The 27,202-nt window shown below is 32.1% G+C and overlaps 1 protein-coding gene across 1 annotated transcript in view; it reads right to left on the bottom strand.

Annotated features, from left to right (window-relative positions):
- Positions 1-10,529: 10,529 nt before the first annotated feature.
- Positions 10,530-27,202, bottom strand: part of LOC118190605 (corticotropin-releasing hormone receptor 2-like) — a 696,181-nt gene continuing 679,508 nt past the window's right edge. Inside the window, exon 11 of the mRNA XM_085825357.1 lies at positions 10,530-11,313. Within this exon, the coding sequence (XP_085681483.1) occupies positions 11,062-11,313 (252 nt within the window). The 3' untranslated portion in view covers positions 10,530-11,061. The remainder of the gene's footprint in view (positions 11,314-27,202) is intronic.

The following is a 27,202-nucleotide window of genomic DNA, read 5'->3' as shown; positions in this document are numbered from 1 at the left end:
CTCTCTCTCAAGATGTTATTACGCTCGGCCGTACTCAGACCCTTGATAGCTTCGTAGTCAAATAGAGTTAAAGGGCCAACTAGTCCAGAATCTTGATAGCTTCGGCTATATTTCTTTAGTTAATCTTAGTTTTAGTTTATTTCTTAGTCTCTTAAGTTCAAGCCCAAGTGTCGGCTTTTATTGTACACTTCAAGACGGAGGTTTGTTAAATCTTATTAGAATAATAAAGTGTTAGTTACCCTTCCATCTTGTCGTTTCTTATCACACGAACTTAAGCGATTATTCTCTAAGTAGTTCTTAAGATTCGTCACTTTCTACGGTAACTGAGAAGTACACTAGTGAAAATCTTACAAACTAATTTAGCAATGTGTAAAATACTGTGTGAGCGCAAAGCAGCATTGTTTACAGTAGAATAGACAGAAAACATTAATTGTTATAGATTTTTTTTATTATTCTGCTTTCAAAATCCATTATCGGATAGAATATGGTTTATTAATAGTATGTGGTCATCAGGGACAGTATGGTGGTTAGTAAAAGTTGACTACATAAACTACAGGTCCCAGCTCGAATACCGAACAAAGTATGTGACGGCATAGAGAAGATTTCTTTCAAAATAGGGATACCTAAAATATTTTGGTACGAAAAATTTCTCGATAGGTTGATGATAGGGTATAAAATATGCTTTTTGTGCAAATTTCAGCGCTGGAGTTCAGGTACAGAATTTGAGTGTAAGTGCTTTGTCTAAACTGAATAATCCATTCCAGTCTAATCCTATAGTGGTACGCGTTATAAGAAAACCCGCAACTATGTTCAGAACTGATATTCAGAGCCGCTGAAAACCCACCAATAAAAGTTCGTTTTAATTCTTACAATTAGATAATAATTAAAAAAGTTATATTTTCAGGATTAAAAAAGTTATATTTTATGTTAATATAAAAAAGTTATATTAACAGGAGTGAACAGGTAAGATAATTTTACATTTACCACCTAACGGCTATTCACAGAAGTTGCATAAAAAGTTGGCAAGTTATCGCTTTTGATACTTTTTGATCTGTTAACATAATATATAACTCAAATGCATAAATCTCAACAGAACTGGACAGTTTTCCAAAACTTAAAATGAAGATGCAAACTGGAAAAGAGTGACATCTTCTAGCACAAAATTTACAGCTTATCTTGATGCTGAGATTCTGATATTTAGAACAATAGCGCAAAGCTCGGAATTACATACAGTGTCTCACAAAAGTGATGGGACACTTGTGCTTTACAAAAGGAAAATGTAGTAAAATAAATTTAAAAAACATGTAAAAATGTTTTGTGGGTGTGTTTCATGCTTAAATTTAGTAACAAATATTACATAACATACTTTTTCTCAAAATATTAAAATATTAATTTAATAAAAATACAATTGTATAGAACGGAGCAAAAAATGGCTGACATAAGTGATGGGACACTTACTTTTCCATCAAATATTTATCTAAAAATTTTACTTTGTAAAAGGTTTTAATATTTTGTTGGATTTCCTTTTACTTTTAAAACATGATTTAATCTTCTAGGGATAGATTTGACTAATTCTTTTGTGATTTCTGGAGTGATTTTACCCCATTCTTCTTGAAGCACCGATTTTAATTGTTGTTTTGAAGAAATGGTGTGTTTGCGAATTCTTGATTTCAATTCTTGCCAAATATTCTCTATGGGATTTAAGTCTGGAGATTGTGGTGGTGGTTTTATTATTTCAGGACAGTTATACAGCAGCCAGAGTCTAACGTTCAAAGCAGTATGCTTGGGGTCATTGTCCTGGTAGAATTTAAAATCGTTATGAAGGTTCAATTTTCGTGCTGAAGATTTCAAATTTTGATTTAAAATGTCAGTATACTTGTACTGATCCATTATACTGTCAATAAAAACAAGATTACCAACTCCAGCGGACGACAGACACCCCCATACCATAACTCCTCCTCCACCATGTTTTACTGTTGACACCAAGTTCTGTTTGCGAAATTCTTCCCTGGGTTTTCTTCACACCAAGATTCTACAGTCAGAACCAAATATATTAAATTTACTCTCATCAGAAAATGTAACGTCATTCCAGTAATCAGAATTCTTATATATGTTAGATTTTGCGAAAGCCAGTCTGAGTTTTCTATTCTTTTCACTTACGAAGAATTTTTTCCTGGCTGCTCTACCGTGATATCCAGCAGATCGAATTACTCTTCTAATAGTCCCAGGATTAACAATTACTTCATATAATGTTTGTAAATCAGCAGAAACTTTAGGAGCACTCATTCTTGGATTTTTTTTAAATATTTCGAACGATAATTCGCTTTATTCCATTGGATAGCTTTGATGGTCGGCCAGGTCTTCTTTTATCCTGAAACATATGATTCTTTTATATTGTTTAATGATATTGAAAACTGTTGAATGACTCAAGTTAACTGTTTCAGCAGTTTCTCTAATAGATTTTCCAAGTTCAATATGCAAATTAATAACTAATTTTCGAATTTCAGGCAAAGTTTCTTTTCGTTTAGCATTCATGGCTGCACAGAGCTAAAAAACACGAAAATTCCAAAACAAACTGGAGAGAAATACTGCAGACAATTTTATAAATTATTGCCAATTGCTTTTGTGTAAAAATAAAAACAAAAAAAAAATATTTTTATTGTAGTACTTAGTAGTATCTAATGGTGTCCCATCACTTGTGTGAGCCATTTTTTGCTCTGTTCTAAACAATTGTATTTTTATTAAATTAATATTTTATTATTTTGAGAAAATGTATGTTATGTAATAATTGTTACTAAATTTAAGTATGAAACACACCCATAAAAACTTTTTACATTTTTTTTATTTATTTTATTAGTTTCCTTTTGTAAAGCACAAGTGTCCCATCACTTTTGTGAGATACTGTATCTGGGACAGGAACGGATATAACTTCGTAAACAATTTATCAAACCCAATAACGTGATGAATAATCGTGATAAGTTCACGATTAAGATTAATATTTTACTTTTAAAGTATACTGTTTTCCAGTTGCATAACTTCTGATCTGAGAGGGTATCGTGAAACATCAAGGAGAAATCAGATAGCATTTAGTGTAAAACTAACTGTTCATAAAACTTCAAAAATAATTTAAAAAAAAAAAAAACTGAAATGTTTCATATTTTAAATTACGTCCAGAGGGGCATTTTTTTAACGTTTTGTGTGTTACCTTTATTTATTAAACATCACGTTCTTTGCACTTAAACCATGGAATTAAGTTCAAAAGAATGTCGCAAAATAATTTTAAAATGAGTCTATCTTTAGAATTTCCGATACACAGTCTCGCGCGCTGGAGGTAAAAATATTTTTCTTCCTCCGTAGAGTATTTCCATTGCTCGCTTTGAAATCATTGAGTTTGTTGATCAAAAATTCGTTTAAGTTTTATAAAATATGAAATCAATTACAAAATAAATTCCAAATTTCAAATTTGGTCTTCCACATGCCCATATTCGTAGGAGGATTACGTTATTTAAAATTCGATGGCTCTATGTACCGTTGTTTTATCACAATGCGAGAAATAGACATACATTTATGCAGATTTTTCATTATTTAATTTCTTCAAATATAATGCAGGACTCTAACATTTGGTGACAACACTTTGAAAAGTGAAATGGACACTTACAGTGATTCAATGCAAAATCGCAAAATGAAAACAATAGTCATTCAGGGACAAAGCCCCTTTGGACTAAAAAGTAGCGAAATTTTCCACCTTTCTCTTCTTTTTATCCTAAAGAGCGTTAAATCAAAATGGCTGTTAATTTCGTTTTGGCATTTTGCGTTGGTTCGGCGAATCACTTTTAAAATTTTTGCCACCCAATATTAACACCCTTGTATTATCTTTAAAGAAATTAAATACTGAAGAATCTGCATAAATGTATGTATGTTTCTCGCATTGTGATAAAATAACGGTATCTAGAGTCATTACATTCTGCATAATGTACGTCTCCATCCGAATATGGGCATCTGGAAGGCCAAATTTGGAATTCGTTTTTTGATGTTTCATATTTTGTAAAGCCTTTTTGATTAAGAAACTCAACGCTTCCAAAGCGAGCAATGGCAATACAGTACCAAAAAAAAAAAAAAAAAAAAAAAAAAATTGTATCTCCAGCGCGCGAGACTGTGTATCGGAAACTCTAAAGATATGCTATTTTGAAATTATTTTGTGATATTTTTGTTGAATTGAATTTTATGATTTAAGTTTCGAAGAACATGATATTTAATAAATAAAGGTAACAGACAAAGCGTTAAAACTGCTCCTTTGGACATAATATAAAATCCGAAAACTTTCAGAATTTTTTTATTTTTATTTATTTATTTTTTAGTGAAGTTTGAGCTTATCGACAATGTTTTTCTCCTTTACTTCGTTCATTCCTATTGTCGCTATTGTGACTTATCTTAGTTGTCAGATAGAAACATCAGAAAAAGTGTACGAATTTTATCGGCTGTTGTTGGTATGGACCTTATAGAAGACAACATGTTTTTGCCTAGATCCTTTCTCAGCCTCGAAAAAGAGTCCCACGAAGTACGGGCCTAAGGTCTTCCACACTCTTAATCTGTCATCAAAATCACTCGAAAGAACTTTCGTTTCGCGGCGTATTTTAACTGCCATCATTCCACAAAGACACTACACATTTACAAATATTTAAGACTTCTCCGAGATTTGAATCATAGTGAAACGATTAAGCAGCCAACAATGCCAACTCTCATGGCGGCTTCTTCATTCCTAATCATAATATTTACTTCCTGTTATTTAAAACACATTCTTTTAATTTTGCAATTTACGCAACTCAATAAAATTATTCTCCAGAATTAGCTACTGGAAAATACAAATAAATTATTAATAGTAATTTTCTCTTAATTTTAATACGGGTGATTTACTTTTATAGTGCTCTCAGGTTTTTTAAGTGTAGGGGATTAATAGCTATTTTGAGTTAACCTTGACTTTGTCCCTTACATTATTCTGAAGTTATTGTAGTTATTAAACTATTGTATTAATTATAATGTCATTATAAATCATGTTTGCAATCCTAAAACATTTAGTTCCTTAATGCGTAATCTAAAGATGTTTTCAGCAGTTTCTACGTTTCACTGATGCTTTTTCGAATAGTAATTTTTAAATGGAAAAGTTATGTAACAAATTGCAATAACATTACTGCTAAGATCTATGATAAAGCAACAATATAAAATGTTTTCTACATTTATTATATACTGAACCGAATAATGTACGAGAATACTCCTCAACTAAATGAAATATGGGCGTATAATGAAATATCTTTTTAAAATATCTTTATAAGTTTCATTTTGATATATTAAATTTCTAATTTATTGTAGATTCATCTAGAAAAATTAATTTTCTCCAGTGGTTTTTGATGTTGGACATTTTATTACAAAAATTTTATATAAAGATTCACATTAAATAGTTGATTTTTATTTGAAGTTTTCTAAAATCTAAAAGCAAGCATTTCGTGTAAGGGAAAACTTAATGCAACAGAAAATCTTTTTTAAATGCAGGTGCAGTTCCAAATTAATTTAAAGCAAGATTATCAAGGCTATTAATTTTTGTTCTTGGACTCAGAGCAATATATTAAATTATTTTGTTTTATAGCTAGGAACACAGTTAATTTGACGTTTAATAAGTTCTGCTGGTCTTTATAAAGAAGATGAAATAAATTTAATTCTTTCTACATACCAAAGCTAGAAATTTTTCTTATAGGTCATGTTATACATGTCAATTATCTACGTACAAAGAGACCTAAATAAAAAAACTTTCTTCTGTTGTTGAGATTACATTTTTATTAATTTTGCAATAGTGCAGTTGGTATGTTTAATTACCAGAATTTAAAAATAGGTCCTTCTTATTCAGATGGAATCATTTTTAATAAGGAATTTTTAATCTCGAAAGAATGTCTTTCTGTTGTAGGACAATTTTATGATAGTAATCTAAACTAATCTCATAGTTCGACAGGAATTTAGTAGATAATTTTGCATAAAATAAGGACTTACTGAAAATGTTAATATATCATAAATTTTAAGGTTTAAAAATTTATTTATTTTTTAAGATGATATTATTTTGATACAAATTTTGGTGCAAAAATGCAAGATATGACAACACACCCGATGTTATTACAGATAAAAATGCAGAAAAAGTGCGTTTGTTTGAAGAAAAGCCATTCATTTAATATTAAATGTTTCATCTCAATTAGGAATATTAAGAATTTGATCGAAAAGAACAAAGAAATTTGTAAGACAGTTTCTACAGCCTTGTTAGGCCCTGTCAGACGTTGTCAGGACCGAGCATAAAAAATGATAAAAATTCGGTCAAATCAAAGAAAAGAACGCATTTAATTCAGCGAAGAAGTTCGTTTTCAAGTCATCAAGGAAGTGAATTATGGCCCAATAATCGTACAAAACACCCTGCCGCAAGACAGAATTACAGAAAACTTTGAAAAATGAATTTACAGCTCATAATGATATTCTTTGGTATATAATGAATTTCAAATCAATAGAAGTGAAAACGCTTTCACTTGAATGAAAACGATATTTGGTAAAAGAAGTTTTGATCTACATAGAAAGTGTGTGGTAGATAGATTTGTTAAATACATTCATAAATTTCATGATTATTTCTTACTGGGATATATTAAAGATCTTAACAACAATACATAGATTTATTTAAGCAACTAATATAACTAAAGATATAAATTCCGATGCTCTAAAACAGTAATTATGGAGCTTAGAAAATAGTGAGTGTTCTATATTTTACTCTTACTGCAGAAAACAACGATTTTAAAAACTCTTTACTTTATAACGCATATGATTTCTTAAATAAAATTCGTTTGAATGTATTAACTATTCCTATATTTAAATATTAGCCTATTTCTTATCATGTTCTTTCGATCAACCTGTATAAATATGTAAATCAAAGCAACAGCCCTTTACTTCCCTGCTCTCTATTCTAAAAATAGTAAATAGTAATGCCTTTTTGTGCACTGAACTATTTCTAGATCAGTTCACATGATATGACTTACATAATGCTGATGACAGCAAATTCGGAACTTAAACAAAAATTTTCTCTTAATACGCTGCCATAATGGATGACTGCGCACTTTTGCTTCTAGCTCTCTTGCCGTTGATGATGGCGTGCTGCGTTTCTTCCTATTGCAACAGTATCAAAAAAGGTAACTGTTCTTAAGTAGGCTCGATTAGAGTGCCAAGTGATTTGTGGCCACAAATATCAATTGAAATAAAGATAAATATTTAATCTTCCCCGTCTGGCAAGTTTGCCTTTCATTGTGAACGAACATGCTATGCCAATGTCCATTTCCTGATCATTACGGATTCAACATTCTACATATCTACGCCCTCAATATTTTTATGTTTCCTTTATTACAGGTTTTATGCAAAATGCAAGTGTAAATGCAATAAAAAGCAAACAGACTTCTTGTTTAATAAGTAGGTTATTACGCGCACATTTATTGCTTTAACTTAGTTTTGGTTATTTTAATTTTGTTTAATTTGAAATCTCTGGAATTAGAATTCAAATGTTCTTTAAGGCTTTAGCAATTTTTGCCTCTCCTTTTATTTTCATTTTATATTTATATGCTGATACATTAAACGGAATCTATAGATGGAAGTAAAATGTATAGCGCTTTAACTAAGTCCAGGAAAATTTTATTTCTGAGCGTTACTTGCTTATGCATAACGTCCAAAGGAAAATCGTTTGAACTTATTTTATTTCGAGTTAAACTTTCCAGACTATAAATATTAGGCTCATCTTTAGCAAACTGGGACATGGCCAAGTGGGTAAAAACGCCTGTGGTATTTCCTAGCTGAAAAATTAAAGAAATTTTCAAGAACAATTCTACAGAGACTAGAGAAAGAAAAAAATCTATTAGTCACAAAATTTTAAACACTATATAATAACCGCATGTCTACGTACAGAAATGAAGTAACATACATTATTACCTTTTATTCATCATTACTTATAAATTGATACAGAAGACATTTATTTCATATAAGCTTATCTACAGAAGAATCTCTGTCACATTTGGTGATTTTTCTTCTTATTTGGAAAATGAATTAAATTGTTCCATCGTGTTCTTCAAAATATTTCATACTCACTGAGGTTTGATTCGCGTGCTTGTTTTTTTATCACTTAGGCTAAGTGCAGGGACCACCTATTATTTACCGTAAATTAAGTAAGTAAAGGCCCCTCACACTATCTGCCCAGATTAATACTGCCTTCTGGGACGACAGTGCCATTCTGTTGGCGAGGTGCTATTGTTGTTTGCTGCAATCGATATCGCAGGCTCTGCCACTGCTGGCGGTGTCATCAGTTGTCTGGGTTTATGTTCGGACTTGGGCAGATTGGGCATTTACACCGCTGCCTAGATTATAAATTAAGCATTGTATATACGCAATGGCTATGATGGAATATATTACACTGTTGCTAAAGTAATATGTAAGACATCTTGGACTGGTGGGGCATAAAATTTAACTGCGTACAAAATGATTTGCATCTTCATCCAACCTGGCCATTCTTTGCTTAGAGATACATAAGCGTAGCCCCTTGAGCTACTTGTGAGTGCTTTAAGTCCTGTATCATATTGTTAGGGGTGGTTATTGCTTTCCTGTGGAGTTACAAGCGCAAATATTATATCTATATCTTTGTTTCGCTGTTACTGAAGCACTTATGCTGTTATTGAAAGCACTTGTTTTATCACTTATGCTTCGAATGACAAAAGCATATTTCAAGATATATTCCTTTACAACCCGTCTTATATATTAACTTTAGGGGGTACCAAATCATGCGAACATTTTGCTATTTGAGGAAGAATTCTAAGCACTTGCAGAATGACATCAGAAAAGCGTTTATAAGTTTTGATACATTGCACGTCTTATTAGTTGCGATATGACACCAAATGTGTTTTGGTAAATGTAATCGCATATAGCCTGATGCCCACCATTTCCATTAGGTCCCCATTAACTGAAAGAACTACTTCCAGGATTGTATGCACTCAGATGAGTAGCATAGTACTACAGTCTCCATTTAGCAAGCCCTAAACGACATGATATGTGATGACTCCATAGGCTCTTTGTTGTTTCAAGTATGAGAATAAAGGCAAAAAGCAAGGTACTTGCCTAATATTTCAACGCAAGTGACAAATTTTGAATAACTATATTTATTCATTATATATGAAAAAATATCACCAATGTGACACAGATTCATCTATAGCCATGCTTGTATAAAAATATATGTAACCTGTAATCAATTTGCGTATGATGACGTATAGCTGTAAATAATGCATATAGGTGTATTTCTGAATGTCCTTTAACATATCTTACTGTTATTTATTAGATAATTCTGTACGGCTTTGTAACTGACTATTTTAGCTTTTCTATTTTAACTCCGGGGCACTGGACTCGTTATTATTCTATCAGATACTCCAGTTTGTTAGGGAAAGATTTAAATTCTTACAGTTCGGGACATTTAACTAAAAATAGAGGGTACTCATTATAGACTTTCCATTGCAACTTATGCATATACATGCGTATTCTAGTGCTTAATTTATATACATATAAGTTACCGTGAAAAACCGAAATTGGAGAATTTCGACATTCTCCGATGAACGTCGATGCGTATCAAATACATAGGTGAAAACACGAGTAGTTGGTTATATTCTTATACATTCGCACCATCACTGGTGAATGTCGACAATCACGCTCTGGCGCATGCATGTTGTGGTGGACAAGAATACGCTGCTGGAGGTCGAAACGAGAACCCCAGAAGATAGATAGAGATGCATTGTAAAAGCAAGGAACTCTTGAGCAATTTAAAATGTCATAACAGATTAAGTTGCCAAAATAAATAAGCTTGCACAATGTCAAGAACACAATTAAGTAAGTTTATTATTGGTGTTAGTTTCTTTTCTCATTTAGAATGTACTGTTCGTTTTAAGTTCAACAGTTTATTTAGGCAATATTTGGGACATACACCAAGCAACTATGTCGATGTTGACATTGACTGGAGAATGTTGACATTCTCCAGATTTCGGTCTTTCACGGTAACATATATATAGCATATAAAAGTACACATTCTATACGAGTGTGTATTGTAAATACATGAATTATATAAGTGTGTATTGCATACACATGAATTACTATACACACAGGTATTGTATGCATATGAATGTATACGAGGATCATAGAATATTATTCTTCAGGAATGCGTTTTACACTTGTGTTGCGTAATCCTGTTTGAGATGACTGCTATATCATATACATAATTTTATTTTCCTGTCTAGGATTTTATCTAAACTTATAATATATCTGCCAGTTATGTAACATGTTTTTAATCCACCGGAATTGTGATTATGACAGTATTATCCAACGTTTCAAAGAGGATTTCAATAAATTTACAACTCTTCATGGAAATATAAATTAAGAAATTAAATTGATAAAAAAATTGACGAGAACAATTTTCATATGATGAATAAAATGGACTTTAATGATATTGTGTATATACATGAAAGATAAACTACCATTCAGAATTCAGCAGCATTTTTAGGAGTCACACTAGCCAAAACGTCTAAGGAAATATTTCGGAAAATTAGACAAGTTTTCTAACGACGGAAAAATATTTACACATTTACTTATTATAATAATCATTTAAAAGGAATTTGGCAGACATTAGTTTTTAATATAAAATAGTTAGCCATTTCACGATTAAGTAGGGAACTATTAAACACTAATTGTTGATTTCTATTAACTCACGCTCTGTTAAAGACTTACAAAGTATTTGAACTTCACCATATTTCTCCATTGGTATGTTTTGGACTTATGTTTCAGATTTTTATTTTATAAGAATATTGTTTTATTATAATATCCTTTAACCCACACAAAATGAAGTATTTAATGGAGATGCTTATTCAGTAAAACGTGCTCGGTCTTTGGAAATGTTCCAGCAATATTTTATCTTCTTTAAATATGGAAATATTTTATCTTCTTTAAACTGAGTTTTCACGTGATTCAGAAAATAACAGTTGTTGCTTCTATTCTGCTTTTCGTTTCTTGGTTGCAGGACATTTCATGAAGTCGAAGGACTGCTCTAGAAGGAGCTCTTTTCTTTCTGCTTGCATCGATGTTGTGGCAAGATGCTTCAGACTGGGACGAGAGGTAAGTGCCGGACGTCTGGGACAATCCTCTTCGGCAATTAGACCTATAGTTTGGGTTCCGTTGTGCCACAGATCTCATGTATGCTTTCCTCAGTGCCATTTGAACCTGAAATTAAGCGGAAAACTAATTTAAAATTAATTATACATTTGTTTTTATTAAAATGGAGTGGAACACTTCTGTACGTTTACAAAAGATTTCAAAACTATAATACCATTGTTATTCGATTTTACATCGTAAAAACTAATTTCCGAGATAAAATAATTAAAAACAGTTTAAAATGGCATCAATAATATTTTTTAATTTTAGAAACGTTTAATGCAAGTAAATAAATAATTTTAATATTTTTGAGAAAGGCAAGATGCAGCAAAGTTGATTTTCTGTTCTGGTTTTACACCATAACGACCACTCAAATCAGAGCTGAAATCCGTTACAATTGTGGATTTTTGCTTCTGCATGGACCAAGAGAGAAGCCGGAGCATTTACCACGCTGTGAACATTAAGGCAATAGGCGACAGGTATATAGTACCCCTGGAATGAGTGTGAAGGAATTTCAGAAAATTACCAGATTTGTGTCAGTCCATCCGAAAATTAATCGATTTTAGGAATTTGCCAACCTTTTGAATGATTGCATTTGGGCATTCCTAAGTATCCGCATAAAAAGTTTCATCGTCAAACTTTGCATTACTGGATTTAATTTACAATATGTTTTTTTAATGTTATTAAAATAAACTTATACAAGTTGAATAAACTAAACTCATTGGCGCAACAGACCTAGTGGGCTACGGCCTGCAGTGCCCTGAAATCTGCTTTCTTGACCTTGGGCTCCGGGGTGCGTCAGCATATGCACTGGACAAATGGTCGACTTGTCGCAGGATGCCCGGTGTTTAGTCTCCAAGCCAACTTGGTACTCATTTTATCGACCCACTCAAGGGATGAAAGGACCTGTGATGCAGCTGCGCGACGAGCTAGCCACTGCACCACCGCGGCCTCATGAAAGTTGAATAATAGGACATAATATAAATAAGAAAACAAGATTGAAATGCAAAGCAATATAAACATAAAAATTTCGTTTTTAATCTTTACGGAAGAGGACTTTTCATATTTTTTTTCTCCCCACCAAACCACGATATTCATCTGAATTTCTCTTATGCCAAAGAAAGCTTTTTTCTTTTTAAGCTTTTTTTAGTTTAAGTTAAGAGGGCTTCTGAAAAATTATTTCTTTACAAAAATGCCTGAGTTATACTCTTTAAAATTTAGAATCAATGGACGAAGTTTTAAGAGTTTGACGAATGCAGTTCCCAAAAAAGAAAAAATAGCTTACCAAATAGAGTTGTCTTTCACGATTGTAAAGGGTTATATTCATTATTATCTTAAGCCGTAGTTATCTATAATATGAATAAAATTAGATAGAAGAGAGGTTGTTAAATATATATATAGGTTTAATTATTAAAATTAAAAAAATCTGAAAGTTTTCAGATTTTAAATTACGTCCAAAGGGGCGTATTTTTGACATTTTGTGTGTTACCTTTATTTATTAAATATAATGTTCTTTGCACTTAAACCATAAAATTCAGTTCAATAGCAATGTCGCAAAATAATTTTAAAATGAGCCTATCTGTAGAATTTCCGATACTCAGTTCCGCGCTCTGGAGATAAAAGATTTTTTCCCCCGTAGACTGCTGCTATTGCTCGCTTTTAAACTGTTGAGTTTGTTACTCAAAAAGTCGTTAAAGTTTTACAAAATAGGAAATCGATAATTAAACAAATTCCAAATTTGGTCTTCCACATGTCCATATTTAGTGGAAGATTACGTCATTCAAAATTCGATGGCTCTATGTACCGTTGTTTTATCACAATGCGAGAAATATACATACATTTATGCAGAATTTTCATTATTTAATTTCTTCAAACACAATGCAGGACTCTAACATTTGGTGGCAACAGTTTGAAAAGGGATTCGCCGTTTATAGTGATTCAACGCAAAATCGTAAAAAGAAAACAGTAGTCCTTCAGGGACAAAGCCCCTTTGGACTAATAATTTTTATGTAATTCTTTTGAAAAATACACTTTATTCAACATATGCTCTTAAATGCGACGCAAAAGCTAAAATGAAATAATCTATTTGTGGATTTGTATTTTCTGTATGTATCAGATTGGTCATAAATAAAATATTTTAAACCAAGTAACAAAAACAGTTATTCATAATAACATGCATTTTATACTGAAAAGAGATCTGAATAATTCTGGTTCTTTTAATCTTTTTATTAAAACCTGCTATTAAAATGATGTAATTTACTAAAGTGTTCTAAAAATATAGATCAGTTTCAATTTTCAAAACACCATGAAAGGAATTTTGCAAATTCCAAGGAAAAGTAAAGTTCAAAATTTAAACGCAAAATGTTAATCATTACCTTACACAGTGCCATAAATCAAAATATATTCATGAAATTTACTATAACGGTTCATTCGCAAATAGTTATATAGATATCAGAACGTCCTTAACACATCACAGTATCAGTAATCTATTAATATGAATTTCATCTGTAAAAATACGCATCCGATGTCTTGGAGACAAAAGTGCTTAAGTATAAGTGTGATAATAACATCTTTGTTACGCTGCAGAATAGTTACATTTCTTAGGAATCTTTAAGATGGCAATCAGATGTCGGCATCAAGCCTTAAGGGTTTAGTATAATATAAATATGCCCATGAATTACTTGAAATTTCACTGTTTATTAGACACGTCATCAGGCTGCGTCGAAATTGGGGCACTTTACTGTAAATTAACATAAATAATTTATTCATTACGTCTTATTAAATATACGCAACACCACCTCGAATGGCCGTTGGGGCACGTCATCAGATTGCGTCGAAATTGGGAAACTTTATCGTAAATTAACATAACATAAATAATTTATTTTTCATTTATGTCTTATTAAATATACCTAGCACCACATTGAATGGCCATTTCGCGTCTCCGTCTTGCAAATGAGGCATATACTCGGTTCATTTCCTCATACAATGATAATGTCGAAGATCTACAAGGAGTGGTTAACCAAGGCATTCCCCAAGTAGTGATTTTAAATACTCTGAATATATACCAGAGTATTTAAAAATGCAGCCTACGCCTGGATCGTACATTTTCCAGCCAAGGAAAGCTGTTCTTCAATCGATTCCTTCTCATTGCTGTATTCCAACTAACGAGGCAACGGATGGGTTTAAGGAAATAAGCTATAATAATAAAGATATTCTGGAGTGAGACAACGTGCAAATGTACAGCCTATATTACTATCCATCGGAATAGGAAGACTTTTATAAGTCCACTCTTAACGAAAGTTGCCTGACATCTTTTATGAATGAATTTATAATACAATTTGTAAGGTACTTATTTAAAAGTAACCAGTTATTTTATGTTCCAAAACTATACTATCACTTCTTACTTTCCGTTTTTCTGCTAGAATGCAAATTTTTACTCGCGCATATTTAACTGATGTAGAAAGAGATAGTATTTAAAGGAAGATTTTAGACTGCTTTAGTCAGAGAGTGCTCCTCCTGCTGAAGGCGGCGTAACTTGCGGAAATTCTACAAGTATATTCTGTCTACGGCGTTACTTTAATCTTGCTAATAGCGTTATCACGCTGACGTAGGTTTCGGCCAACTTGTGCGTTAAACATTTCTGCATAGTCTTTGGCTAACTTAGATTTAGTTTAAAACTGAATTTCTACTTTTGAATTTACACCATAAGTCCTGGCTAGCTTTGTAAGCACCAGGAATACCTTCTGTTAAACTATTTGAGTTCTTAATTAAAAGGGCCTTTTACACTCTTCTTACATTTCTCTTTGCATTTTAGACATAGCGATAATTTGCTTGGTTCTATTTAGAGTATGGGCTTTGTGTATAATACCAAAAATAGTGAGACTTTCCAAATCTCTTGAAACTTTCAGGATAAAAGTAACCCAGGGTTGCATTTGCCATCCCCGGAGCAACACAGTGGAAAAATTTTAATATGCACCAAGGAGAACATTGAAACTTCATTGCCTTAATCTTTTTCAGACGAAAAACGACGTATATATTCTGCATCATGCGTATTCGATTACAGAACACAGCTCACGAAAGTCTGCTTTTTTCCATCTGAATTAATTCACACACGCATACACACATACACCAAAAAATAATTTAAGGACTCCCTTAGTATTATAATTTGATAACTGAACGTTTCGAATCCAAAGACGATGCCACTATTCAGCCTGTTTTTAACTTAAACAATAAATAATAAATAAATGAACTGTAATGGTGCCAGTATTTGGAAATGTAAAAATAGAAAGCAAAAGAAGACAAAAGGAAAAATAATGTGTCATAAAATTGCTGAGAAAATCTGAAGAAGACGACCCAGTACTTGTGCTAGCTGTTTCAAAGAAAAGCAAATTATTAGTTGAGCGAATTGCAACAGACAAAGTTAAAAATAAAACTTCAGATATAAATTATATCGTTAGCTTTTCTGGATGAAAATAATCGTCCACAGATTTGTCATATTAATATGATTAAACCATATATTATTAAAACGGAGGACTTAAAAATTTCCTAAGATATTGAGAAACTGGTCGTGGGAACTGATTATGAGATCGAAATTTCGAATATAAGTTGTAATTCTAATATTTTTTCATAAAGATAATTTAAGAGAATGAACTAAAAATATATTAAATAATTGTCAAATGGACCAGCACAAAGACTTATTCATGAAGTATACCGATATATTCTCAAATAATCCCGGAGTCACGCATTTTAAGGTGCAGGCTATCAAGATGAATGAAATCACTAGAGCTAAGGCATATATAATGTTACCATCAGAAACTGAAATTAATAAAATGTCTCAATGCAAAATTACCGAACTGAATGAATCTAATTATGCATTCTGCAAAATGACGGTTAAAGTTTCTAAGAAAAAATTAAGACCTTGTACTGATTACCGTCATTTAAATAAAATTACTCTTACTCAGCGTTATCAAGACGATTAATGATTTTCCGACGCTTAAAAGAAATGCTGAAGCAAAAGTATTCTTTGGTTTATAGGGTATTATCGGAACTACATTCTGATGTTTGCACCATAACAGTCCCACTAAAAGAAATCCTAAAAGAAGATAACGTGGACGGGTAAATGTAAAAATACATTACAAAAAAAAAAAAAAAAAAAAAAAAAAAACACGCCCGGGCTAGTGGTTAGTGACGCTGACTGCCATATTGAAGGGACTGGGTTCGAATCCAGGAGAACACCGGTAGAATGTTTATAAATTTATAGTGCTCGTGCGGCATGTAGGCACGCTAATTACGTATCCAGCCGAAAGTCCTCTCGAAAGGTTTGTGGCAGAGGAAGAAGGGTGGGATACCCTCAGACCCGTCCCCCCCAAGGTGCTCTCCATCAAAATTGGGGGCAGAACTGAGCAACCATTCTGTCACCTGCATGGCGCTCAAGGCTCTTGCCAACGACAGGCGCAGTCTTGCGCTCCTTGTGGGCTTGTTCTAGTGTTACTGTCAGGCAAGTGAGATAAGTCACACACGCAAAAATGAAACATCAAATTAGCAAAGTAACAATCTTGTGTTTGGCATAAATTTAGACATGATCTTAATCGATATCAACTGCAAACAGGTACTAGATTAACTTAAAGTCATTAGCTAAACAGGGTAAATCTTTGTGAATGTTAAAAGTTTCAAGTTAATGACTTTAAGTCCAATCCAGTCTTTCCTAATTCTTTTAAAATTCCGTTAACTTATTTTTTTTTCAATTTCGTTATTATTTTTGACGACAGATAGTGCTACCTTCTCTTTGGCTTTACCGCCGTAGGGTATAAATACAACCGTTGCGCCGGCCCGCTGCTTTCAAGTGTTATAGATTTCTTTGCTTCTGATAAAGAGGGACTAGTATCTGGTTGCTCTCGAAATCGATTGAGATCTTGGCTAAATCTACACCAAACACAAGGTTGTTGTTGCTTCGCTAATTTTATGTTTCATTTTGACTCGTTTCTCTTCGATTCTAAATTAAGCAGTCGACTTATTTTGCATGCTCCGTATTTAAGAAAGCGATTTTACTGTAATGTGGAATGGCATCATTCATTATAATCGGATGACGCGACAAGCTGTGAGAATAAATCTTTCACTTTTCCGATGATAGAAGTCAGAAGATTCCGCCATTAAGACGATGATGCGACTAACAGATGTTTACATGTAAAAGACGGTCGATTCTCTTCATCTGTAAATACCATCTATATAAATTCATCCTTCTACACATGTAATCATTTTGTAGATGGTAGCAACTATTCATGTTTCCATTAAATATTAAAGTTATTTGCAAATTGGACTAGTTTATTAGCCCCTAGACAGCCACAAAAGAAGTAAGTTTACAGACATTATATTCCTAGACAGTAAGTACCGATTCTACAGTAATGCGGTGTAAATGCTTTTGAAACTGATGCAGTGCTTCTTCAAATTGGCAAGAATGGAGTAGAGCATCTCATCATATATCTAAGCAGAATTTTTCAGACACTGAAAAGCGTTTTTGCCTTACAGAAAGAGTAATTGATTAAGCCTTTTCATCTTTTACGATTTTTCATTTTCCACCTTTGTAATGCATCAAATGATGAGAACTCATTTGTTTGATTCTTTTAAAACTTTTATTTCTGAAAACGCAAATTTTATTAAAAAAACACTGAAGGAAAACATCACATATATATATATATATATATATTTTAATTTCTGTAGAAGCTTCCAGAGATTTTTAACTTTTCATTCCAGTTTAAATATAAACGTTATATTGAATACTGAACAAATATACTTTAAATCAGGGTTTCTCAAACTTTTTTCAGTCGCAATCCGTTTTTATCAATGAGATTCTTTCGCGACCCCTAGGACCCCATAATATTTACGAAAATTTTATGTGATTCCATAAACATTGCGCAAATCCGACACACGCGTGGATGAAACTGTCAATTTTTTCACTTGTTTTGTAATATACAATTGCAAGTTTAGGTCATTAACTTTAATTTTTAATTTTAAGACATATGACAATGTGAAAATTTTAAATAAGTAACACACGAGATGATAGCGTCACGTGCAAAGCAAGTAAAATGAAGGTTTATATTAGAAAAAGAATGCGTCGAAACGTTTTCCTTTTTCTTTGTCTGTATTATCTTATCTTTATAAGGTATGTTCAGAAACATTGTGTAAAAATACTTGGTAACTGTAATTGTAAAATTATTATAATAAGTTAAAGAAATATCAAAACTGCTAAATTTTTTGGCGGCTCTCTGCTGCAGGTCCTGCGACCCACCCTGGAGATCGCGAGCCACAGATTAAGATATGCTGCTTTAAATCAACAAGAACTGCAAGAATGTCAAGAATTTAAACTAAAAGGCAAGAATCTTAATTCGAATAAATAAATTATAAGTTTCTTTTCTTTTGCTACTTTAATGAAAGATCTAGGTGAATGTTATAAAACATTTTAAATAAATAATAAAAAGAATATTTAAAGAACACTTGTCTTTTGCATATATTTTTTTTTCTGAATAACTTTCCTGAATAACTATAACTTACATTAAACTAAGAAAGTAGAAAAGCGTGCTTTGGTTGCTCAATTGATATTTATTTTAAAACCGATTTTGAGTCTTTGAATTGAGTCAGACTTCAAATCGTCAACAGCTAACTTTAACTCATGAAGTCATGGATTCAAAATTCGAATTCATTCAAAGGAAAGGCTTTGCGATGTTATGAAATTAGGTTAGGTTAAATATGGGCGAAACTAAATAAAATATAAATTTAATAAAACTCTAGAATTACGAATTGAATCCCTGAATATAATGGTCACTTGTTGAAAATTGAGGATATACCTGAATGAAAACTATTTTACCTTTAGTTATAGGTAAGAAATATATTGTATTCTTTAAAGGAAAATTTAGGCCTTTTTTTTTATAAAACTAGCCAAGAAAGTGTATTCTAGAAATACCAACGCTTTTTGAATAGTCTGGCTCCCTGGAGAAGTCGTATTTTCAAAGCTTAAGGTGAAAAAAATAGAAGGAGGAAGAAAAAAATCCTCTTTAGAGTGCATGTTTCAAATCTTATTCTGAAGTAAGTTTCTTTTTGGAACGAATTCTGAAGATTTACTTTTCCAAATCTTTGCAATATGGAATCATGATAATGATACAAAAGAAAACTTTCGAAAAATATTAAAAATTGTTTCCTTTATTTCCCGTACTTCCATAGCATTAAATGTTATTTCCTTTATTTTTATATTACTATATTTCTTTGAAAATAAATAAGTTTACTCTGATAGATTTAGCTCTTGCTTTATGAGTACATTTTAGCTCTGCTTCGAAGTGAATGAAACACAAAAATTTCATTTTTGTTGGACTTCAATTTCCTAACAAAGACGAAAATTTCTGAAGTGCTCAGCTAGTTTTTTTAAAATTAAACTTTAATTTTCAGAATACCAGTTCCTTTTTATGTTAAAATTAATTACTAAGTTTATTACTGTAAATTAAGCGAATAACTGAATTTGATATCGTCTTAAGAAAACTGGTATTTTTAACATACTTATTACAATGGTAATGAAAAACAAACATTCATAGAATCATAGAAGAATACTATTTTAGACTAATATAGCAAGAGAGGAGAGCTATGAAGTCATTTTATTCGAACCACGTTATTGTATATGCGTTAAAAACTGCGTTCATATAAAACATGAAATTTAAGATTTTAATTGAAGGAGGTGCTCCAGACATCCTTATAATAATTATTTACACTGTAAAATTATCGCATAAGTTTAATTTTTCAGTTTTACTAAGACTGTAAATATTTCATTAGAATTAGTAACTGTAAGGACTGTAACGTTAATTAAAATGACTTTTTTTTTGTTCCGAGTTTATGATTGTAAGTTGTAGAGACATTAGGTGTTTTTTGAAAGCAGGAGATGTGAAAAATGAGCAGTGCCTTCGCCGGGACTCGAAACTCGCATCTCTCGAATACGCGCCGAGTGCGCCTAACCATTACACCACGAAGGCATGCTAAAAAGACGGAAGAAATACTTTATATATTAAGAAATACCATACACTGGAAACTATCGGATCGATGCAGCAGAGAGTTTCGTCAGCTTCGATTAAATTAATTATTTCCTTATTATTATTCTGATTAAATACCTTATAAAGTTTGAGTTTAAGATTGAATTCTCATTAAATTTTTCAGTTGATAAGTCTGCTCTTTTTTATACGTTACGGCAACTAAGATAAATCCTTCAATGAAAGTTAAGATTTATAATGCTCAGTATCTTAAGAGTTCTAAAAATTGTGTATAACTTATTCACACATTATTTGAAGGAGAGTTAAATCGGGCAAATTTCTACTTTTGTCTAGCAATTTCTTATTTAAATAAAGACAGTGTAATGTGATTGGAAAGAAGAAACATGGAATGTCGATTACTGCTTTTTGCTGACTTAATGCATAAGTTCATCCGTGGAAAAACCAAATGTTTTGATTTTTGAATTTTCAGCACTTGAAATTAGGTTCTGATTTCGCTACGCGATAGGGAACGGTTCGGGTCCTATCAAAATAGGAAGATGGTTCGCATCAACAAGTAACAAAATCTTCCATTTATCTTCCATGTTATGAAAGTCTTTTTATAACACCGAATTTCAATAAAAATAATCCATGTATATTAACAACTTTGCAATAAGTGTTATGAACACATACAGTACAAGTATAGTCAATAAAAATTATTTATTGCCTCAACTGCAAGTTTTCAGAGGCTACTATCTATTATCCGATATAAAATACTTGCAAAACTTTGTTTTTAGGATTTTTAAGTGATCTATAATAATTTTTGCATTTAAAGTTTTACAATTTGTTTTTTAATTATAAAATTTTCGATAGTCGAAAAAGTTTCGAATGAATGATTTTCCACCATATGCTTGTAGAGACATTACGTTAATTGGAAGCAGAAGAGATGAAAAATGAGCAATCGCCTTCGCCGGGAATCGAACCACGGATCTCTGGAATACCGGCCCAGCCTGCAGAACCACTACAGCACAAAGGCGGGAGAAATACCTTATATGCTTTCAAATCTTCATCTTTTTAATATAGCCTAGATTTTTTATCACTATAAGTAAACTTTCTGCTATTTTGTTCTTCAACAGATAAGCTGATATCGTTTACTTCTCAAAAACATCTGACAAACAGCACATATTTGAGTCATTTTTGAAAAGAGCAGCAACTTTAATTTCTGTAGTGTTGAAAATGAAATAATTTCGTCTTTTAGTAATAAAAGTCTTCTTAAACTTCACCATCTTGACAACACTTACTTCTGCGTATAATGATGAATTTTTGTGTTTGTTGTCCCATGTCTTTACGCCGATTTAAAAATAAATGGCTGCTAAGAGCACGGCTTTTAATGCAGTTTATAATTTCGACAGCATCCTGAAGCAAATAGTTCAATTGCTTGCTAATACGTTTGCTGTTAGGACTTCTCGATGGATCAGGGAATGTATAAAAGTTACTTGATTAGCAGCAGCTTTAGAAATGAATCAAAACTAATATTTTCACACTTCATCCCTTTCGCAGCATCTGTACATATTCAAATGTAGTTTTTCTATCTAAATTTTCAGTTAAAAAATCTTCAGCCTTTTTGCATACCTTCGTGCTGTAACGTTAGCACACTCGGCACGTATTCGAGAGGTCAAAGTTCGAGTCTCGGCGAAGGTATTGGTTATTCTTCACGTTTTCTGCTTCAAAAATAACCTAATGACTCTACAGTGGCGCCCGAACTAAAAGGTGGTGGATGATGATTTTTCACCACCAGGATTTGGCGACTGTGTTTCCTAATCCCAAGTCGCCCTTTAAAGTGGGAAGTGTCTAAGATATTTCTTCCCTCTTTCCATCATACCTTTGTGGTGTGACGGTAACACACTCGGCGCGTATTCGAGAAGTACAGGTTCGAGTCCCAGCGAGACATAACTAATTTTTCACGTCTCCAACTTCCAACATAATCTACTGGGGAAAGTCCATTTACATTGAGGTAAATGGCTAGCCAAGCTTGTCTTTGTTGTTTTTGGTAAGATTGTTTCACAAGATTGTTTTTGGTATCGCCATGTTGGCGATGGTTTTGGCGACTAATTTTTGCCACGTAATTTGGCGAGAAATCACCAAATGTTGCCAAACTTGGCGATTACTTGTCGACATTTTAGTTCGATCCCTGCATAACTGTAAATAGTTTGAATCTTATATGTAACTATAACTGTATCCCTCCTTATTTGTGACTGTAACAGTATATGCTTTCCAGCAATTTCGAGAAATCGAAGGTACCAGAAATTTCTTGTGGACGGGACAAAACTATATATGACCAGAGAGGGCATCAGTTCTCAGTTCAGTTCAGAGTTGAGTTTAGGGTTTAGCTCAGAGAATTGAGAGTACTACGAGATCGCTGTGCGAGCTTATGCATTGAGGCATTTATTGCCCTGTGTTTAACGTTCTTAGTAGTTTGAAGTGGTAACCTTCCACGATACTGAGAACAGTTGGTCGAGTACTTTTGTGGATACTTCCACAACTGTAAAGTATTTCTTTTAGGAATATAAATTTTATGAAGCTATCATCTGTTCAGTGTGCTTTCAATACATTACGAACCCGTGCGAAAGTAACAATATAAAATTACACAAACAAATACGTAGGTAGATTCAAATGTTTTGCTCTGATATGTTTCTAAATGAACTAGAGAAAACATGAATAATTTCCCATATTGTTTCTCAATGTGCCGTCCTTATACATTGATACACTTTTCGCATTTTTTTGAGGAGCAATTATACGCTCCTGGAAAAGTAATTTGAAGCAACTGCTCTTTTTATGCCATCATCATCGTCATTAAATCCCTTTTCAAGCAGGTCACATTTCAATTCGGGGAAAAACAATAATCAATTAAAGCTAAATTTGGGCTATAACGGAGTAATACTCCCATTGTTTTCTTTGAATTGCATTGAGAAGTATTTGGTTTTTAACTACTGAAAGAAATCTCTACCGATATTGGAGCTGCTTTGTTCAGGTGAAGATGCTCATTTAGAATAAGCAAAATACGAAGAGACTTTGCACATTTTAAACGGATTTCGAGGAAGAATTAAATAAAGCAAATGTTTTGGAATAAAATGTTTTGACAACAGCTTATTATTTGAAATGAGAAAAATTCGTCTGCTACTTTTAAATTTATTCTTCTTTCAAAGTATTGCATGTAAACAAGCTGTGGATTGCAGGATATGTTTTTTCGCTTTTCTCAGAGAAATATTCCTATTCCGTAATTCAAAAATGTTGTGAAATGCATGATATTAAAGTTTCCAAGTGCAAAATAAGAAGTATTATTAATAGGAAAGGTAAAAATTCTCAATCATCCCTTCTTCAGGGAAAGAAAGGCTTCAAACGAATTCTGGCAAAATTTCTGAATTCCTTTAAAAGAGAGAAGAACTTAAGTAAAGATGTTACCATTTCAAAATGTTCATTACTTTATTATAATCTCTCATATTGAAATGAACGTTTTAAAAATTTAGTTATAATAGCTAGGGTAACATCTGAACTATTTCCTTAATTATTGAAACTCATTTTTAAAATATAAATTTTAATGTTTTAAAATGTTTTCAAGAGAACCACAATTCTGCTTCAAAACATTACGTTACGGCTTTATTCAGAGCAGTGGGTTTTAACGTATGTGTAAGAGGCAGTTTCTGATGGATCTTTAAAACTTTAAGTGTAAATGAAAGAGGTAAAAAGATAGAATATTTTCTGTAAAGCAAAGTGTGTCTTTTACTTATCACGTTTTATATATATTATTTACTTGTAATTACCACATAATATACAATTATCAATTAATTGTTAATAATTGTATATTTTATTAAATTAATTAATTAATTAATGATTACATTACTTTCTTTTAGGAAGTTTTCTAGAATATTTTTCACCTTTTCTCGTAGAGCAACTTCATGTACATCGTACGCACACACAGCAAAATGGAACAATTCTATATCTCCCATTTTTCTGGGCCGATTGAATAAATTTAGTTAGCGTTTTCCATAGTTAAAATGCGCGGGATTTATAGAGGGTCAGTCCATAAGTTCGTGCGCATTAAGAGCGCGTGGAATTCACTATGACGCATTTACTAAAACAATACAATTTTGAATCTGTTGAAACTCATCATCGTTTGACTAACATATTATTCAGTTCATTACCAACTTTCATAAATACCGAACGCATTTTAGTACCCATAGAAGATTAATATAGATAATCAGTACAAATGTGCTGTGCTACATTTTTTATTTTCGTGTGGTGAATCTGACAGGTTTGCAGCGATAAAAATTAATAGTGTACATGGCGAACATACTATTAGTGTAAGGACTACCCAGAAATAGTTAAAAAAATTTAAAGTTGGGAAAAGCAGCATTGGTGATGACCCTGTTCGGAACGTTTTGAACTGTTAGAGCCAAATCAAACGATTCAATCAGAAGTTTATAGTGAACAACTTTGTTGTCTAAACTCAGAATGGATCAAAAAACGCCCACGATTGGTGAATATCAAGAAAGTGTTGTTTCATCATGATAACGCTAGACGCATATGGTTCGAACAACGCTGCAAAAAATTAGTGAATTTAATTGGGAGCTTTTGCTCCATCCTGCTTACTCCCCAGATATTACCCCAAGTGATTTTCACTTATTTTATGCCTTACAAAATTTTTTACTGGGAAAAAATTAAATTCTAAACAGGATGTACACAATGAACTTTCAAGTTTTTTTTGCATAAAAATCAGAGTATTTCTGCAGCAATGGTATAAAAAAGCTGCCTGTAAGATGGCGAGACATTGTAGATAATGCAGGAAAATATATTATAATTGATTAAAATGTTAAATTGTGTTTTTTCATATTATTTAAAAATTTACCAAAAATGCGCACGAATTTATGGACTGGCAAATATTAGATTTATATATAGAACTGTTCTAACATAGGTATTTGGAGACATAAGCGGACCTTTTCTAAAACTTTCTCTTCAATTTCACATGTGCCGAGAATAAGTAGCGGATGATCTCATGTAGGTCGACCACTGGAGATATCAACATCAGAAACTATTGTTACTACACAGTCTGTTCGCACATTTTTTAGACGACTTTCATTGCAGTTGCAAAAATATTTTACCTAAAATTTTTATGTTTTAAATACTTATTTGATAACCTTTATTCTTCACTATTTTTATATACCGTACTGTTCATGACAAGAAAGCCTTTTTTAGTATCGGAAGAGGTATTTTATCCGATTGTTCTCGAAAAGCTTTCCAAAGTCTAAAGAGGTTATTGTATTGGTCCACGTTTGGACAACCCGCTTTTGAAAAGTCCAAAAGCGAAAACATTTATTGGTGATAGATCAGAAGATTTAGTAGGGATATGAGTAAAGGGTATGGCTTCGATATCCGCTTCTTGTTCCATTTTTCCTGGAAATTAACAGTTGATTTTGACATGTCTATGCTTGCTTTTTCTTGCTGCAGTTCTACTAATTGATCACACTGTGTGTAAAGAGAAAGCATTTCATATTCGAAAATTGGGTACGAAATATGTTTTTGATAATATGTGGAATTGATTTCCACTGTTTTTGTTTTTAATTTGGCGTTATATGGAAAACCAGCAACAGTCATTAATCTCTTAGAAAAACTTTCTTTAGCTTCCTCCAACCATGTTTTAAAATATTTTTCCTCTTTTATAATAATAAACGGATCTCTTTTAATTGAAGTCATTTAATCACACCCAAGATTCGTTTATTGTGACAACATTTTTCTATTTTTATCTGGATAGATATTTATAATAAAGAATTCAGTAGCGAATACTGCTTTTCGCGATATGTCGTGGAGAAGGACGATGCACATTAAGTTTCTTCGCCTTTTTAAGGTGTGCTGGAACCCCAAAGCCTTCAAAAAATGGTGATTTCGGATTCTAGCATTTACAAATTCTCTACACTTTTATCTTTCTAAAAATACCATTTTTTAATCTCTATGAAAATTAGAACTGCAAAAAATCTACTTTTAATTTGTCATCGAATGCTTTACAAAAGGAGGAATTTTACATAAAAACGCGTTTGTCTCCAAACGTGTTTTTTTATACTCGATGTATCTTTTCTCAAGAACTACTGCTCACAGGTATCTAAAATTTGTATGGCTTATTTATTAGGTTTCGTAATATTTACGGAAATGAGCTTTTTGTGATGATCTAACAAAAAAAAAAAAAAAAAAAAAAAAAAAATTGTGTGTGAGAAAAGTGCTAAATTTTACTACGCCTAGTAAAATATTCTGTAAATTACTCTAAAATTCAAAATGTTTCAAATGCTTATTTCAGTATATAATCAGACAGGTATACTTTAATTACAGAAAAAATTTCAAGCGTGTATCTACAGCATATTTTGAGAAAAGGTACATCGAAAATGGATAATTTAACGCTATCTGTATAAGGGTTGCTGAAACCCCTTAAGATTCAAATCAGCATTTATCACTTTGTTTAAAGTTGACCCTGAGCATTTTAATGATTTTGAAAATTTCCTTTGATTGGCGGATTTTCTTTCAACATTAAAGATCCTACTTTTGCAAAATTACGAACATTCCGTTTTTTTTTTTTTGGTTGGTTACGTATTTGGAAGAATTTTCCCAGTTGAAGCTAAATTTTGACATTTTTTACCTTTGTTGTTGACAACATTACCTAACGTAGCTTTAGCTATCGAAAAACCACGGCTTTCACAAGGTGTTTTTAATAATTAGATAGAAATAATTTTCTTAGGAAAGAACACAAACGTAGCTTTCCATTCATTGCTTCTTGGAAAGCGACATTTTGCATGGAAACAAAACTGTCAAGTAGCAGGCGATAATTTATACTTCCAAAAAGAAGCTGCAGTTAAAAAAATTCCAAGCAGAAGATTTTTTTACAGCAAAGCAAAATCGTCTAAAAAATGTAC

This window comes from Stegodyphus dumicola, chromosome 1, assembly GCF_044657685.1.
Source record: "Stegodyphus dumicola isolate Sdum_Otavi_A_Nest chromosome 1, ASM4465768v1".
NCBI classification, from domain to species: domain Eukaryota; kingdom Metazoa; phylum Arthropoda; class Arachnida; order Araneae; family Eresidae; genus Stegodyphus; species Stegodyphus dumicola.
Note: the sequence above shows the minus strand (reverse complement) of the source record. Positions and strands in the feature narration are given on the sequence as shown.